Below are 15,347 nucleotides of genomic sequence, written 5' to 3' on the forward strand. Positions count from 1 at the left end.
GAGACGAAGCCAAGGGCCGGGAACAGCCCTTAGTCAGGAGTTATCATACGATATTCCCCGGGTTTGAGGGCCTTATTGCTTTTATAAAACGGTTGCCCACATATTTATACAAATATTAATCTAATGTTTTCATTAAAAACAGCGGGCTGGTCGTTAGTTATTTTCTTATGTTTTGACGCAGTTGTTAATTCTAATCATTCTATTCTTTGGACATTGCTATGCTAACCAAATCATTGGCATGTAGCTAGCTAGCAGAGATTCAGTGATGATGAGAACCTCAATAAATAATGATTTAATGAATATCCAATAGGCCTACATAGGCCGCACTGCGCTGGTTAATAAATGAATGAATTCTTGAGTGTTCAGTTTCCATGGTGAATTAGTTGGTTTCATTCTTGGGCTACCTAGCCTACTGGCATGGGAGAGAAAGCATTTGTAAAATGATTCATTGTTGAACAGGTTGTAAAGGCAGACAGGTAGGTTTATAAAGCCCCCATCTGTTGCAAATCAAATAGTAGCATGGAAAAATAGTGTAGTTGTAAAGGCAGACAGGTAGGTTTATAAAGCCCCCATCTGTTGCAAATCAAATAGTAGCATGGAAAAATAGTGTAGACGCTTTTTTGCCCAAGGGATATTTTGACAGAATTTCCTGCCTGGACTGCGGGATAGTGGAATTATGAGATTAACACGTCATGGTATTTTGCGTGAGTAAATGTCCCGCATATCATCCAATCAGCATCGAGGATCCAAACAAACCGTTTTATAATAACTTGGAGTAGAAGATACATTAGTGTCCACAATTGATTTATTTGTATTAAGTGTGACATTTCAGAATACTCAATGGCAGTAGATTTATCAGATGGAGAATGCAGAGATGGTGGAAATGTCCCACTTCACACAGAAGAGCTAGATGTCCTTATCTGGATAGATAAATAGACGAGCTCTTTTGTGTATCTGTCTCAATAGTTTCAGTAGTATTCTGTCTCTGTCACTTAGTGAGCTACTTCCACAGTTATTCATCTCCCTTTTTACTTCCTATTCTAAGTTAAGGAGGATGGGGGATTGTAATGTGTTTGTTTTTGTGGCACCTCAACCTGCACGTTGTCCATGCCTGTGACTGGGAGTAAATCATTTAAACCATGAATTAGAGAGCACGGCGGCGTTCTGCTCCGGAGGGCAGAAATTACAAAGTGTTTGGATGGATATAATTTTGTGGAGCCGAGGCCAAGTCATACCTAATTACTATGATCTGCACCCCACGAAAGAGGCAGAAAGAAAGGTGCAGACAGGGCTTCTCAGTAGGAACTAGAAACACACAGAGGATCCACAAGTTCACTTTGCCTTAAGCTATAATACTGATGAGATCTAATTTATAAGACTGGCAGAAACGTATGTCACAGTCGTATGCTTTGCCTGGGTCAGCATAAACCCCTGTCCTCAAATCCAGGGGCAGACCTCCAGGCTCAGATTTCAATACTTTGGGAAAACAGCATTTTCTTATTTTTTTTCGAACCAAGCAAATATTATTTTCATAGATTTCAACAAAGACAGACATTACAGACCAAAGCCTTAGTGTTTTGTTTGTTTTCTCCAACATAATCAGCAACATCTAGATCCTGTTTGTCAGACATTGATAGTAAGAGAGAAAGGTATCTGAAACCTGTTTTCCATGCTTAAGATGTTCACAGATTAGTCAAATCAATACCCCTGCAAAGACGAGAGGACACTGTCTGGACCGTGAAAGATCATCCCTCTCTCTTCTCTCTACCTCTACCACTCTACTTCTACCTTTCTCTACCTCCCGCTTCTTCTCAGGCAATGTTCAGAGTGTGACCAGGCCAGTAGCGATGATGCCGACATCGCCATGGAGACGCTGCCCGACGGTACTAAGAGGTCTCGGAGACAGATTAAAGGACCAATCAAATTCATCCCTCAGGAGATGTCCCCGGAGCCCAAGAAACGAGATGTGAGGGGCACGGTGTGTATTAACACACTTTTTATTTATTATGTACAGTGCCTTCAGAAACTTGACTTTTTCCATGTGTTGTTGCGTTACAAAGTGGGATTAAAATGGATTTAATTGTAATTTTCTGTCAACATTATACACAAAAAACTGTCAAAGTGAAAGAAAAATTCTACATTTTAAATGTATTATTGGAATATAAAACGCTGATATATTTGGATTAGATATGTATTCAACCCACTGAGTCAATACATGTTAGAATGACATTTGGCAGTGATTTACAGCTGTGAGTTGTATAGAGCTTTGCAAACCTGGATTGTACGACATTTGCCCATTTATTCTTTTTAACATTCTTCAAGCTCTGTCAAGTTGGTTGTTGATCGTTGCTAAACATCCATTTTCAAGTCTTGCCATAGATTTTCAAGCTGATTTAAGTCAAAACTGTAACTAGGCCACTCGGGAACATTCAATGTCTTCTTGGTAAGTAACTTAAGTGTATATTTCGGGCTTGCATTTTAGGTTATTGTCCTGCTGTGGATTTGTCTTCCAGTGTCTGTTGGAAAGCAGACTGAACCAGGTTTTCCTCTAGGACTTTGTCTGTGCTTAGCTCGATTCTTTTTCTTTTTATCCTAAAAAACTCCCTATTCCTTGCCGATGACAAGCACACCCAAAACATGGTACTCTGTGATTTGTTGTGTTGGATTTGCCTCAAACATAATGCTTTTTCAGGACAAAAAGTAAATTTCTTTGCCACATTTTTTGCAGTATAACTTTATTACCTTATTGCAAACAGGATATATGTTTTAGAATATATTTATTCTGTACAGGCTTCCTTCTTTTCACTCTGTGAATTAGGTTAGTATTGTGGAGTAACTACAATGTTGTTGATCCATCCTCAGTTTTCTTCTATCACAGCCATTCAACTCTGTAACTGTTTTAAAGTCACCATTGGCCTCATGGTGAAATTCCTGAGCGGTTTTGTTTCTCTCCGTCAACTGAGTAGGAAGGACGCCTGTATCTTTGTAGTGACTGGGTGTATTGATACACCATCCAAAGTGTAATTAATAACTTCACCATGGTCAAAAGGATATTCAAACATTTTTTACCCATCTACCAATAGGTGCCATTCTTTGAGAGGCATTGAATCTGTGTTTGAAATTCACTGCTCGACTTATGTATGTGTGAGATACAGAGATGGGGTAGTCGTTCAAAAATGTTAAACACATTTATTCCACACAGTTAGTCCATGCAAATTATTATGTGACTTGTTAAGCACATTTTTACTCCTGAAGGTAATTAGGCTTGACATAACAAAAGGCTTGAATACTTATTGACTCAAGACATTTCAGCTTTTCATTTTTATTAATTTAGAAAAATAAACATTAGCATTGGCACGCGAAACTACCTCTAACTTCCTTCATACTGGATGCAAATATATCTGACTCTGGGGATGTCGATAAAGGGCATCCTTACCAAAATCCAGAAAGTATCCCGTTAGGTGGTCGTCTGTCAAAATGGGCTTTCCCGGCCTCCACTTTGCTAGTTTTGGGGTCAATTGTGTTGATATTTCTGGGGTAGCCTTTTGAATTGTCCTGCCATCTACTGTATAATCCAGAATGTATTTCCCGGGTTTGGAGAAACAGACAGTAATCCGTCAACCTATACCGGGGGTTAAAGTACTCCATCATAGGTATGAGTCCAGCCCCAATGACGTCTGTAGTCTAGCCCTTCTTTGTCCCGTCTGACCCGTCACCAGATATACCAGGCCGGACTAACAGAGCCCGACAGATATACCAGGCCGGACTAACAGAGCCCGACAGATATACCAGGCCGGACTAACAGAGCCCGACAGATATACCAGGCCGGACTAACAGAGCCCGACAGATATACCAGGCCGGACTAACAGAGCCCGACAGATATACCAGGCCGGACTAACAGAGCCCGACAGATATACCAGGCCGGACTAACAGAGCCCGACAGATATACAAGGCCGGACTAACAGAGCCCGACAGATATACCAGGCCGGACTAACAGAGCCCGACAGATATACCAGGCCGGACTAACAGAGCCCGACAGATATACAAGGCCAGACTAACAGAGCCCGACAGATATACCAGGCCGGACTAACAGAGCCCGACAGATATACCAGGCCGGACTAACAGAGCCCGACAGATATACCAGGCCGGACTAACAGAGCCCGACAGATATACCAGGCCGGACTAACAGAGCCCGACAGATATACCAGGCCGGACTAACAGAGCCCGACAGATATACCAGGCCGGACTAACAGAGCCCGACAGATATACCAGGCCGGACTAACAGAGCCCGACAGATATACCAGGCCGGACTAACAGAGCCCGACAGATATACCAGGCCGGACTAACAGAGCCCGACAGATATACCAGGCCGGACTAACAGAGCCCGACAGATATACAAGGCCGGACTAACAGAGCCCGACAGATATACCAGGCCGGACTAACAGAGCCCGACAGATATACCAGGCCGGACTAACAGAGCCCGACAGATATACAAGGCCGGACTAACAGAGCCCGACAGATATACCAGGCCGGACTAACAGAGCCCGACAGATATACAAGGCCGAACTAACAGAGCCCGACAGATATACCAGGCCATACTAACAGAGCCCGACAGATATACCAGGCCGGACTAACAGAGCCCGACAGATATACAAGGCCGGACTAACAGAGCCCGACAGATATACCAGGCCGGACTAACAGAGCCCGACAGATATACCAGGCCGGACTAACAGAGCCCGACAGATATACCAGGCCATACTAACAGAGCCCGACAGATATACAAGGCCGAACTAACAGAGCCCGACAGATATACAAGGCCGAACTAACAGAGCCCGACAGATATACCAGGCCGGACTAACAGAGCCCGACAGATATACCAGGCCGGACTAACAGAGCCCGACAGATATACCAGGCCGGACTAACAGAGCCCGACAGATATACCAGGCCGGACTAACAGAGCCCGACAGATATACAAGGCCGGACTAACAGAGCCCGACAGATATACCAGGCCGGACTAACAGAGCCCGACAGATATACCAGGCCGGACTAACAGAGCCCGACAGATATACAAGGCCGGACTAACAGAGCCCGACAGATATACCAGGCCGGACTAACAGAGCCCGACAGATATACAAGGCCGAACTAACAGAGCCCGACAGATATACAAGGCCGAACTAACAGAGCCCGACAGATATACCAGGCCATACTAACAGAGCCCGACAGATATACCAGGCCGGACTAACAGAGCCCGACAGATATACAAGGCCGGACTAACAGAGCCCGACAGATATACCAGGCCGGACTAACAGAGCCCGACAGATATACCAGGCCGGACTAACAGAGCCCGACAGATATACCAGGCCATACTAACAGAGCCCGACAGATATACAAGGCCGAACTAACAGAGCCCGACAGATATACAAGGCCGAACTAACAGAGCCCGACAGATATACCAGGCCGGACTAACAGAGCCCGACAGATATACCAGGCCGGACTAACAGAGCCCGACAGATATACAAGGCCGAACTAACAGAGCCCGACAGATATACCAGGCCATACTAACAGAGCCCGACAGATATACCAGGCCGGACTAACAGAGCCCGACAGATATACAAGGCCGGACTAACAGAGCCCGACAGATATACCAGGCCGGACTAACAGAGCCCGACAGATATACCAGGCCGGACTAACAGAGCCCGACAGATATACCAGGCCATACTAACAGAGCCCGACAGATATACAAGGCCGAACTAACAGAGCCCGACAGATATACAAGGCCGAACTAACAGAGCCCGACAGATATACCAGGCCGGACTAACAGAGCCCGACAGATATACCAGGCCGGACTAACAGAGCCCGACAGATATACCAGGCCGGACTAACAGAGCCCGACAGATATACCAGGCCGGACTAACAGAGCCCGACAGATATACAAGGCCGGACTAACAGAGCCCGACAGATATACAAGGCCGGACTAACAGAGCCCGACAGATATACAAGGCCGGACTAACAGAGCCCGACAGATATACCAGGCCGGACTAACAGAGCCCGACAGATATACCAGGCCGGACTAACAGAGCCCGACAGATATACCAGGCCGGACTAACAGAGCCCGACAGATATACCAGGCCGGACTAACAGAGCCCGACAGATATACCAGGCCGGACTAACAGAGCCCGACAGATATACCAGGCCATACTAACAGAGCCCGACAGATATACCAGGCCGGACTAACAGAGCCCGACAGATATACCAGGCCGGACTAACAGAGCCCGACAGATATACCAGGCCGGACTAACAGAGCCCGACAGATATACCAGGCCGGACTAACAGAGCCCGACAGATATACAAGGCCGGACTAACAGAGCCCGACAGATATACAAGGCCGGACTAACAGAGCCCGACAGATATACCAGGCCGGACTAACAGAGCCCGACAGATATACCAGGCCGGACTAACAGAGCCCGACAGATATACCAGGCCGGACTAACAGAGCCCGACAGATATACCAGGCCATACTAACAGAGCCCGACAGATATACCAGGCCGAACTAACAGAGCCCGACAGATATACAAGGCCGAACTAACAGAGCCCGACAGATATAGCATGTATCAGGCCAGACTCACAGGACTAGGTCACACTGCTGTACTAAACAGGATACGCTGCTGTACTAAACAGGATTGCTAGTAGACATGCCAGGAAACTAGAGGGGGTGGATCCAAACGTATACTTCCTCTGGTGTTCAGTCCCCCCCCCCCCCCCCCCCCCCGGCTAGTTGGTTCAGGTCCACCTGAACTTCTTCCAATCTACAGAGGATTGGGATGAGTGATTCATGTAAAATGAAGTTTGAATATTAACAAAGGAGGAAATCTAACATCTCCTTGTTGTTCTTGACGCTAGCAAGCAAGCAAGTGACGGAGCCGGGTTGTGTGTGTCTTTAAAAAGGAAGACTACATATTTAAACAGATTGTGAAAACAATTCCATCTGTCGCCTTTGGCTCCTCGTCCACCACTCAGCAGATGGAACACTTATCATTATAAATGCTAGATGGTAGAACCACTGCCAGTTGGCTCCTTCACTTCAGCCCTCCCTACCTCCCTCCATTTCTCCCTTCCTCGCTCCCTTCGAAGCCACTTCTCCTGCCTGCGGTGTGCGTATGGGTGGGGACCAGAGTATGAGTTTGGTTAACTATTTGCTCTCTATACTGGTTGACTCCATTAAGGTAATCTATGAAAGGCCAGGGAAAGATCAACACAAATCCAATGCAGAATTCAGTGCAATGCAGACTAACATAAAACATTATTAAAATAAGATATAAGGTAAAATGTGGACACACACACGTACACACACAGCATACCTAATCAGCATACCTAATCAGGGTCTCTGCTCAGGTGAGGAAATATTAACTGGGGGCAGTTTGTACGACTCTGAGCTAAATCAATCTTTTAATTAAGTACATCATTGCATCTTTAACAGCCATGAATCATTTCACAGCACCATGCAGGATTAGAGAAGTTAACGGAGCGGAGGACCCAGTGGTAACTAGATGTAGTAACTTAATTCTCATCATCATTCTCACTAGACTAATGGCATATGTTCATACAGGATGTTCCTGTGTAATCATGGAGGGGTGTTAGAGCAGGGCCATGCTTCATCACCACCCCATTACACACACTGTCACACAAGATTCTAGAAGAAGAAGCAATGATTACCAAACCTTTTGAAAATGCAGGATGGTTTTGGTCTGGAACGATTCGTTTTGGAGATATAGGCCTGAAAATGTGAGATATTGTCGGTAGATTATATTACAAGAAGCAAAGACCAAGCTTCCTTGAAAATGCGGTATAGTGTGGGCCGGAACTGATGGTTCTGAGATGTAATGATTCAATGAGTGTTGAAAAGAGTATATGGCAAAAAACGAATGGAAAATAAAAGTGTCCATAAAATGTACATAGGTTCAGAACTTTTGTGAAACAGCCCAGTTAAAAATATATGACAAAATAGAAATGGTCTTCAGAGATGATTTTTTTTTAAACTTTGTAAAATACATTGTGTCCATCAAATGTATATATTATGTATCAGCTGGAAGTAGAAGCCTAAGTGGTATTGTCCATTAGTTTACTCCTATTAGGGAAGGGGTGGTAGGGTTAGGGGAAAATAATAAAGGAAAATATATTTAAAGATATTTGTGTGTGTGTGTGTGTAATATATATATATATATATATATATATATATATATATATATATATACACTGCTCAAAAAAATAAAGGGAACACTTAAACAACGCAATGTAACTCCAAGTCAATCACACTTCTGTGAAATCAAACTGTCCACTTAGGAAGCAACACTGATTGACAATAAATTTCACATGCTGTTGTGCAAATGGAATAGACAACAGGTGGAAATTATAGGCAATTAGCAAGACAACCCCAATAAAGGAGTGGTTCTGCAGGTGGTGACCACAGACCACTTCTCAGTTCCTATGCTTCCTGGCTGATGTTTTGGTCACTTTTGAATGCTGGCGGTGCTTTCACTCTAGTGGTAGCATGAGACGGAGTCTACAACCCACACAAGTGGCTCAGGTAGTGCAGCTCATCCAGGATGGCACATCAATGTGAGCTGTGGCAAGAAGGTTTGCTGTGTCTGTCAGCGTAGTGTCCAGAGCATGGAGGCGCTACCAGGAGACAGGCCAGTACATCAGGAGACGTGGAGGAGGCCGTAGGAGGGCAACAACCCAGCAGCAGGACCGCTACCTCCGCCTTTGTGCAAGGAGGATCAGGAGGAACACTGCCAGAGCCCTGCAAAATGACCTCCAGCAGGCCACAAATGTGCATGTGTCTGCTCAAACGGTCAGGAACAGACTCCATGAGGGCCCGACGTCCATAGGTGGGGGTTGTGCTTACAGCCCAACACCGTGCAGGACGTTTGGCATTTGCCAGAGAACACCAAGATTGGCAAATTCGCCACTGGCGCCCTGTGCTCTTCACAGATGAAAGCAGGTTCACACTGAGCACGTGACAGAGTATGGAGACGCCATGGAGAACGTTCTCCTGCCTGCAACATCCTCCAGCATGACCGGTTTGGCGGTGGGTCAGTCATTGTGTGGAGTGGCATTTCTTTGGGGGGCCGCACAGCCCTCCATGTGCTCGCCAGAGGTAGCCTGACTGCCATTAGGTACCGAGATGAGATCCTCAGACCCCTTGTGAGACCATATGCTGGTGCGGTTGGCCCTGGGTTCCTCCTAATGCAAGACAATGCTAGACCTCATGTGGCTGGAGTGTGTCAGCAGTTCCTGCAAGAGGAAGGCATTGATGCTATGGACTGGCCCGCCCGTTCCCCAGACCTGAATCCAATTGAGCACATCTGGGACATCATGTCTCGCTCCATCCACCAACGCCACGTTGCACCACAGACTGTCCAGGAGTTGGCGGATGCTTTAGTCCAGGTCTGGGAGGAGATCCCTCAGGAGACCATCCGCCACCTCATCAGGAGCATGCCCAAGCGTTGTAGGGAGGTCATACAGGCACGTGGAGGCCACACACACTACTGAGCCTCATTTTGACTTGTTTTAAGGACATTACATCAAAGTTTACATCAGCCTGTAGTGTGGTTTTCCACTTTAATGTGTGACTCCAAATCCAGATCTCCATGGGTTGATAAATTTGATTTCCATTGATAATTTTTGTGTGATTTTGTTGTCAGCACATTCAACTATGTAAAGAAAAAAGTATTTAATAAGAATATTTCATTCATTCAGATCTAGGATGTGTTATTTTAGTGTTCCCTTTATTTTTTTGAGCAGTGTATATACACACACTGGTCAAAGGTTTGGAAACACCTACTCATTCAAGGGTTTTTCTTTATGTTTAATATTATCTACATTGTCAAATAATAGTGAAGACATCAACACTATGAAATAACACATATGGAATCATGTAGTAACCAAAAAAGTGTTAAACAAATCTAAATATTTTTTATATTTGACATTCTTCAAAGTAGCCACCCTTTGCATTGATGATTGCTTTGCACACTCTTGGCATTCTCTCAACCAGATTCATGAGGTAGTCACCTGGAATGCATTTCAATTAACAGGTGTGCCTTGTTAAAAGTTAATTTGTCGAATTTCTTTGCTCCTTAATGCGTTTGAGCCAATCAGTTGTGTTGTGACAAGTTAGGGGTGGTATACAGAAGATATCCCTATTTGGTAAAAGACCCGGTCCATATTATGGCAAGAACAGCTCAAATAAGACAAAGGTCAGTCAGTCCGGAAAATTTGAGGAACTTTGAATGTTTCTTCAAGTGCAATCGCAATGACCATCAAGCACTATGATGAAACTGGCTCTCATGAGGACCACCACAGGAAAGGAAGACCCAGAGTTACCTCTGCTGCAGAGGATAAGTTCAATAGAGTAAACTGCACCTCAGATTGCAGCCCAAATAAATGCTTCACAGAGTTCAAGTAATACACACATCTCAACATCAACTGATCAGAGGAGACTGTGTGAATCAGGCCATCATTGTCGAATTGCTGCAAAGAAACCACTACTAAAGGACACCAATAAGACGAAGAGACTTGCTTTTTATTTTTTATTTAACCTGTATTTAACTAGGAAAGTCAAGTTCTTGGGCCAAGAAACACAAGCAATGGACATTAGACCGGTGGAAATCTGTCCTTTGGTCTGATAAGTCCAAATTTGAGATTTTTGGTTCCAACCGCCGTGTCTTTGTGAGACGTAGAGTAGGTGAACAGATGATCTCCGCATGTGTGGTTCCCACTGTGAAGCATGGAGGAGGAGGTGTGATGATGTGGGGGTGCTTTGCTGGTGATACTGTCTGTGATTTATTTAGAATTCAAGGCACACTTAACCAGCATGGCTACCACAGCATTCTGCAGCGATACGCCATCCCATCTGGTTTGCACTTAGTTGGACTATAATTTGTTTTTCAAAAGGACAATGACCCAACACACCTCCAGGCTGTGTAAGGTCTATTTGACCAAGAGAGTGATGGAGTGCTGCATCAGATGACCTGGACTCCACAATCCCCCGACCTCAACCCAACTGACATGGTTTGGGATGAGTTAGACCGCAGAGTGAAGGAAAAGTAGCCAACATGTGCTCAGCATATGTGGGAACTCCTTCAAGAATGTTGGAAAAGCATTCCAGGTGAAGCTGGTTGAGAGAATGCCAAGAGTGTGCAAAGCTGTCATCAAGGCAAAGGGTGGTTGCTTTGAAGAATCTAAATACTTTTTTGGTTACAACATGATTCTATATTTGTTATTTCATAGTGTTGATGTCTTCACTATTATTATGAAAGAGTAAAATTAAAGAAAAACCCTTGAATGATTTGGAGTGTCCAAACTTTTGACTGGTACTGTGTTTGTGTGTGTGTATGTATGTATGTATGTATGTATGTATGTACAGTCGTGGCCAAAGGTTTTGAGAATGACACAAATATTAATTTTCACAAAGTCTGCTGCCTCAGTTTGTATGATGGCAATTTGCATGTACTCCAGAAGGTTATAAAGAGTGATCAGATTAATTGCAATTAATTGCAAAGTCCCTCTTTGCCATGCAAATGAAATGAATCCCAAAAAAAGCATTTCCACTGCATTTCAGCCCTGCCACAAAAGGACCAGCTGTCACGTTCGTCATAAGGAGTAGACCAAGATGCAGCGTGGTATGTCTCCATCCTTTATTATAGAGTAGAAAACTTCAAACAACAAAACAACAAAATGAACAAACGAAACGTGAAGCTATAATAATGCTCACAGGCAACTAAACATAGACAAGATCCCACAAAGCACAATGGGAAAATGGCTACCTAAATATGATCCCCAATCGGAGACAACGATAAACAGCTGCCTCTGATTGGGAACAGCAGCTCTGCTGCAGCTCCGGTGCGGGGCGAAGTACCCACTCCGCTCGTGGACACGTCATCGGAGGAACCGGACCATGGCTCGTTGCCGGAAGAACCGGACCGTGGCTCGTCGCCGGAAGAACCGTACCGTGAATCATCGCCTGATGCTCCGTTCCGTGGATCGTCGCCGGAGGCTCCGGACCGGGAACCCTCGCAGGAGGCTCCGGACAGTCTCAGGAGGCCTGTCTCAGGAGGCTCCGGATCGTGGATCGTCGCCGGGGGCTCCGGACCGGGAACCGTCGCTGGGGGCTCCGGACCGGGAACCCTCGCAGGAGGCTCCGGAACGGGAAACCTCGCAGGAAGCTCTGGACTGTAGAGGTGCACTGGAGGCCTGATGCGTGGGACCGGTACAGGTGGTACCGGGCTGATGACACGCACCTCAGGACGAGTGCGGGTTGGAGGCACAGGACGTACTGGGCTGTGAAGGCGCACTGAAGACACAGTACGTATGGCCGGCGCAGGATATCCTGGACCGAGGCGTACTGGAGACCAGGTGCGCTGAGCAGGCACAACCCGTCCTGGCTGGATGCTCACTTTCGCACGGCAAGTGCGAGGAGCTGGCACAGAACGCACCGGGCTGTGGCTGCGCACTGGAGACACATTGCGTATCTCCGCAAAACACGGTGCCTGACTGGTCCCACGCTCCTCACGGCGACTGTCTTGCTCCAGACACCAAAACATCCACTCTACCTCATCACTCCCCTCAACTATCTCACAATACTCCTCGCTCAGTCTATCCCAATATTCCTCTAAGCTCTCAGACTCGCCCCTCGGCTTCGCCGACCAACCTGTGTGCCCCCACCCCCCCAAAGAAATTGGGGGGGCTGCCTCTCGGGCTTCCGTCGTGGTCGTGAACTTCGGAGTCGCCATTGATCCTCCTGCGTCTGCTTCCATGGAAGGCTTTCGTCTCCTGCCATTATCTCCTCCCAAGTCCAGGATGTCTTCTGCTTGGTCTGTTTGTGGTGGGATCTTCTGTCACGTTTGTCATAAGGAGTAGACCAAGATGCAGCGTGGTATGTTTCCATCCTGTATTATGGAATAGAAAACTTCAAAAAACAAACAAACGAAACGTGACGCTATAATAATGCTCAGGCAACTAAACATAGACAAGATCCCACAAAGCACAATGGGAAAATGGCTACCTAAATATGATCCCCAAATATGATCCCCAATCAGAGACAACGATAAACAACTGCCTCTGATTGGGAACCATACTAGGCCAACATAGAAATATAATTCACCTAGATAACACACCCTTAAATCACACCCCGACCTAACCAACAGAGAATAAAAGCTCTCTATGGTCAGGGCGTGACACCAGCTGACATCATGTCAGTGATTCTCTCGTTAGCACAGGTATGAGTGTTGATGAGGACAAGGCTGGAGATCACTCTGTCATGCTGATTGAGTTCGAATAACAGGCTAGAAGCTTCAAAAGGAGGGTGGTGCTTGGAATCATTGTTCTTCCTCTGTCAAACATGGTTACCTGCAAGGAAACACGTGCCGTCATCATTGCTTTGAACAAAAAGGGCTTCACAGGCAAGGATATTGCTGCCAGTAAGATTGCACCTAAATCAACCATTTATCGAATCATCAAGAACTTCAAGGAGAGTGGTTCAATTGTTGTGAAGAAGGCTTCAGGGCGCCCAAGAAAGTCCAGCAAGCTCCAGGACCGTCTCCTAAAATTGATTCAGCTGCGGGATCGGGCACCACCAGTACAGAGCTTGCTCAGGAATGGCAGCAGGCAGGTGTGAGTGCATCTGCACGCACAGTGAGGCGAAGACTTTTGGAGGATGGCCTGGTGTCAAAAATGGCAGCAAAGAAGCCACTTCTCTCCAGGAAAAACATCAGGGACAGACTGATATTCTGCAAAAGGTACAGGGATTGGACTGCTGAGGACTGGGGTAGTCATTTTCTCTGATGAATCCCCTTTCCGATTGTTTGGGGCATCCGGAAAAAAGCTTGTACGGAGAAGACAAGGTGAGCGCTACCATCAGTCCTGTGTCATGCCAACAGTAAAGCATCCTGAGACCAGTCATGTGTGTGGTTGCTTCTCAGCCAAGGGAATGGGCTCACTCACAATTTTGCCTAAGAACACAGCCATGAATAAAGAATGGTACCAACACATCCTCCGAGAGCAACTTCTCTCAACCATCCAGGAACAGTTTGGTGACGAACAATGCCTTTTCCAGCATGATGGAGCACCTTGCCATAAGGCAAAAGTGATAACTAAGTGGCTCGGGGAACAAAACAACGATATTTTGGGTCCATGGCCAGGAAACTCCCCAGACCTTAATCCCATTGAGAACTTGTGGTCAATCCTCAAGAGGCGGGTGGACAAACAAAACCCCACAAAATCTGACAAAAACCAAGCATTGGTTATGCAAGAATGGGCTGCCATCAGTCAGGATGTGGCCCAGAAGTTAATTGACAGCATGCCAGGGCAGATTGCAGAGGTCTTGAAAAAGAACGGTCAACACTGCAAATATTGACTCTTTGCATCAACTTCATGTAATTGTCAATAAAAGCCTTTGACACTTATGAAATGCTTGTAATTATACTTCAGTATTCCATAGTAACATCTGACAGCAGCAAACTTTGTGGAAATTAATATTTGTGTCATTCTCAAAACCTTTGGCCACCTGTGTGTGTATTCCCCCAAATAAATATATGGGGGATTGGAAATTATACAGACAAATGCATTGATGGAAGCTACAATCTATCTGTAGTATTAAAGCTGAACCCCCTCCCATGGGTATATAAGTGGAATATAACGGTCAGGCTCTGTAGAATGTCCTTCACATCTCCTCCATACTCTGTGACATTGAGGGCACATGTTGAGTTAGAAGGGCACGACCCTCCAGTAGGCAGTGTACTCAGTCAGCAGGCCCTGAACATGGGCCAGAAGAGGCTGAGCTGCACCACAGAGTGGCAATGGGCCATCTTACCTCTGTGGCCCTGCACACACACACACTCACACAGGCATGCACGCAGTACACACACACACACTCCAACACTCATCCTCATGCAGGGGCCAGCGGGAGGTCGATTAGCCAGCCCTGATTAATTGAAACAGGGCTTTAATGCTGTGCCAGCACCGGGGTGCCCTGGTAAAAGCATAGAAAATGCAAAGCAGGGTCCTTTCAGCGGCTGCCATCGCACGCCTTGCATTTGAAGATAAATGCAGCATTGAAGCTCCTCGACTGGAGCGGACGCGGCGAGAGGAAATCAGAAAATGCCAGCTTAATCCCAGAGTACTTCCAGCAGCAGGGTCCTCAGCCAAGCGTACTTCTGGGCACGCCGCTTTATGCGAGCTAACAGAAAAACACATTAACCCAGACCTCCTCAACACAGCACAGCCGTCGATACTGCTGCTGCTCCACTCTACACCACCTTCTCCCCTCTCCCTTCCCTCCCCCTTTCTCT

At 46.2% G+C, this 15,347-nt stretch overlaps 1 protein-coding gene across 4 annotated transcripts in view; it reads left to right on the plus strand.

The window, feature by feature from the left end:
* LOC139558453 (PHD finger protein 14-like) overlaps positions 1 to 15,347 on the plus strand; it is a 146,207-nt gene that overhangs the window by 45,353 nt on the left and 85,507 nt on the right. For 3 of the 4 annotated variants that reach the window (XM_071373590.1, XM_071373588.1, XM_071373591.1), the window contains exon 16: positions 1,816 to 1,978. In XM_071373590.1, coding sequence (XP_071229691.1) covers positions 1,816 to 1,978 — 163 coding nt within the window. The remainder of the gene's footprint in view (positions 1 to 1,815; positions 1,979 to 15,347) is intronic. The other variant, XM_071373589.1, reaches the window with a different exon arrangement.

The sequence above is a fragment of the Salvelinus alpinus genome, chromosome 29 (assembly GCF_045679555.1).
Source record: "Salvelinus alpinus chromosome 29, SLU_Salpinus.1, whole genome shotgun sequence".
NCBI lineage: Eukaryota > Metazoa > Chordata > Actinopteri > Salmoniformes > Salmonidae > Salvelinus > Salvelinus alpinus.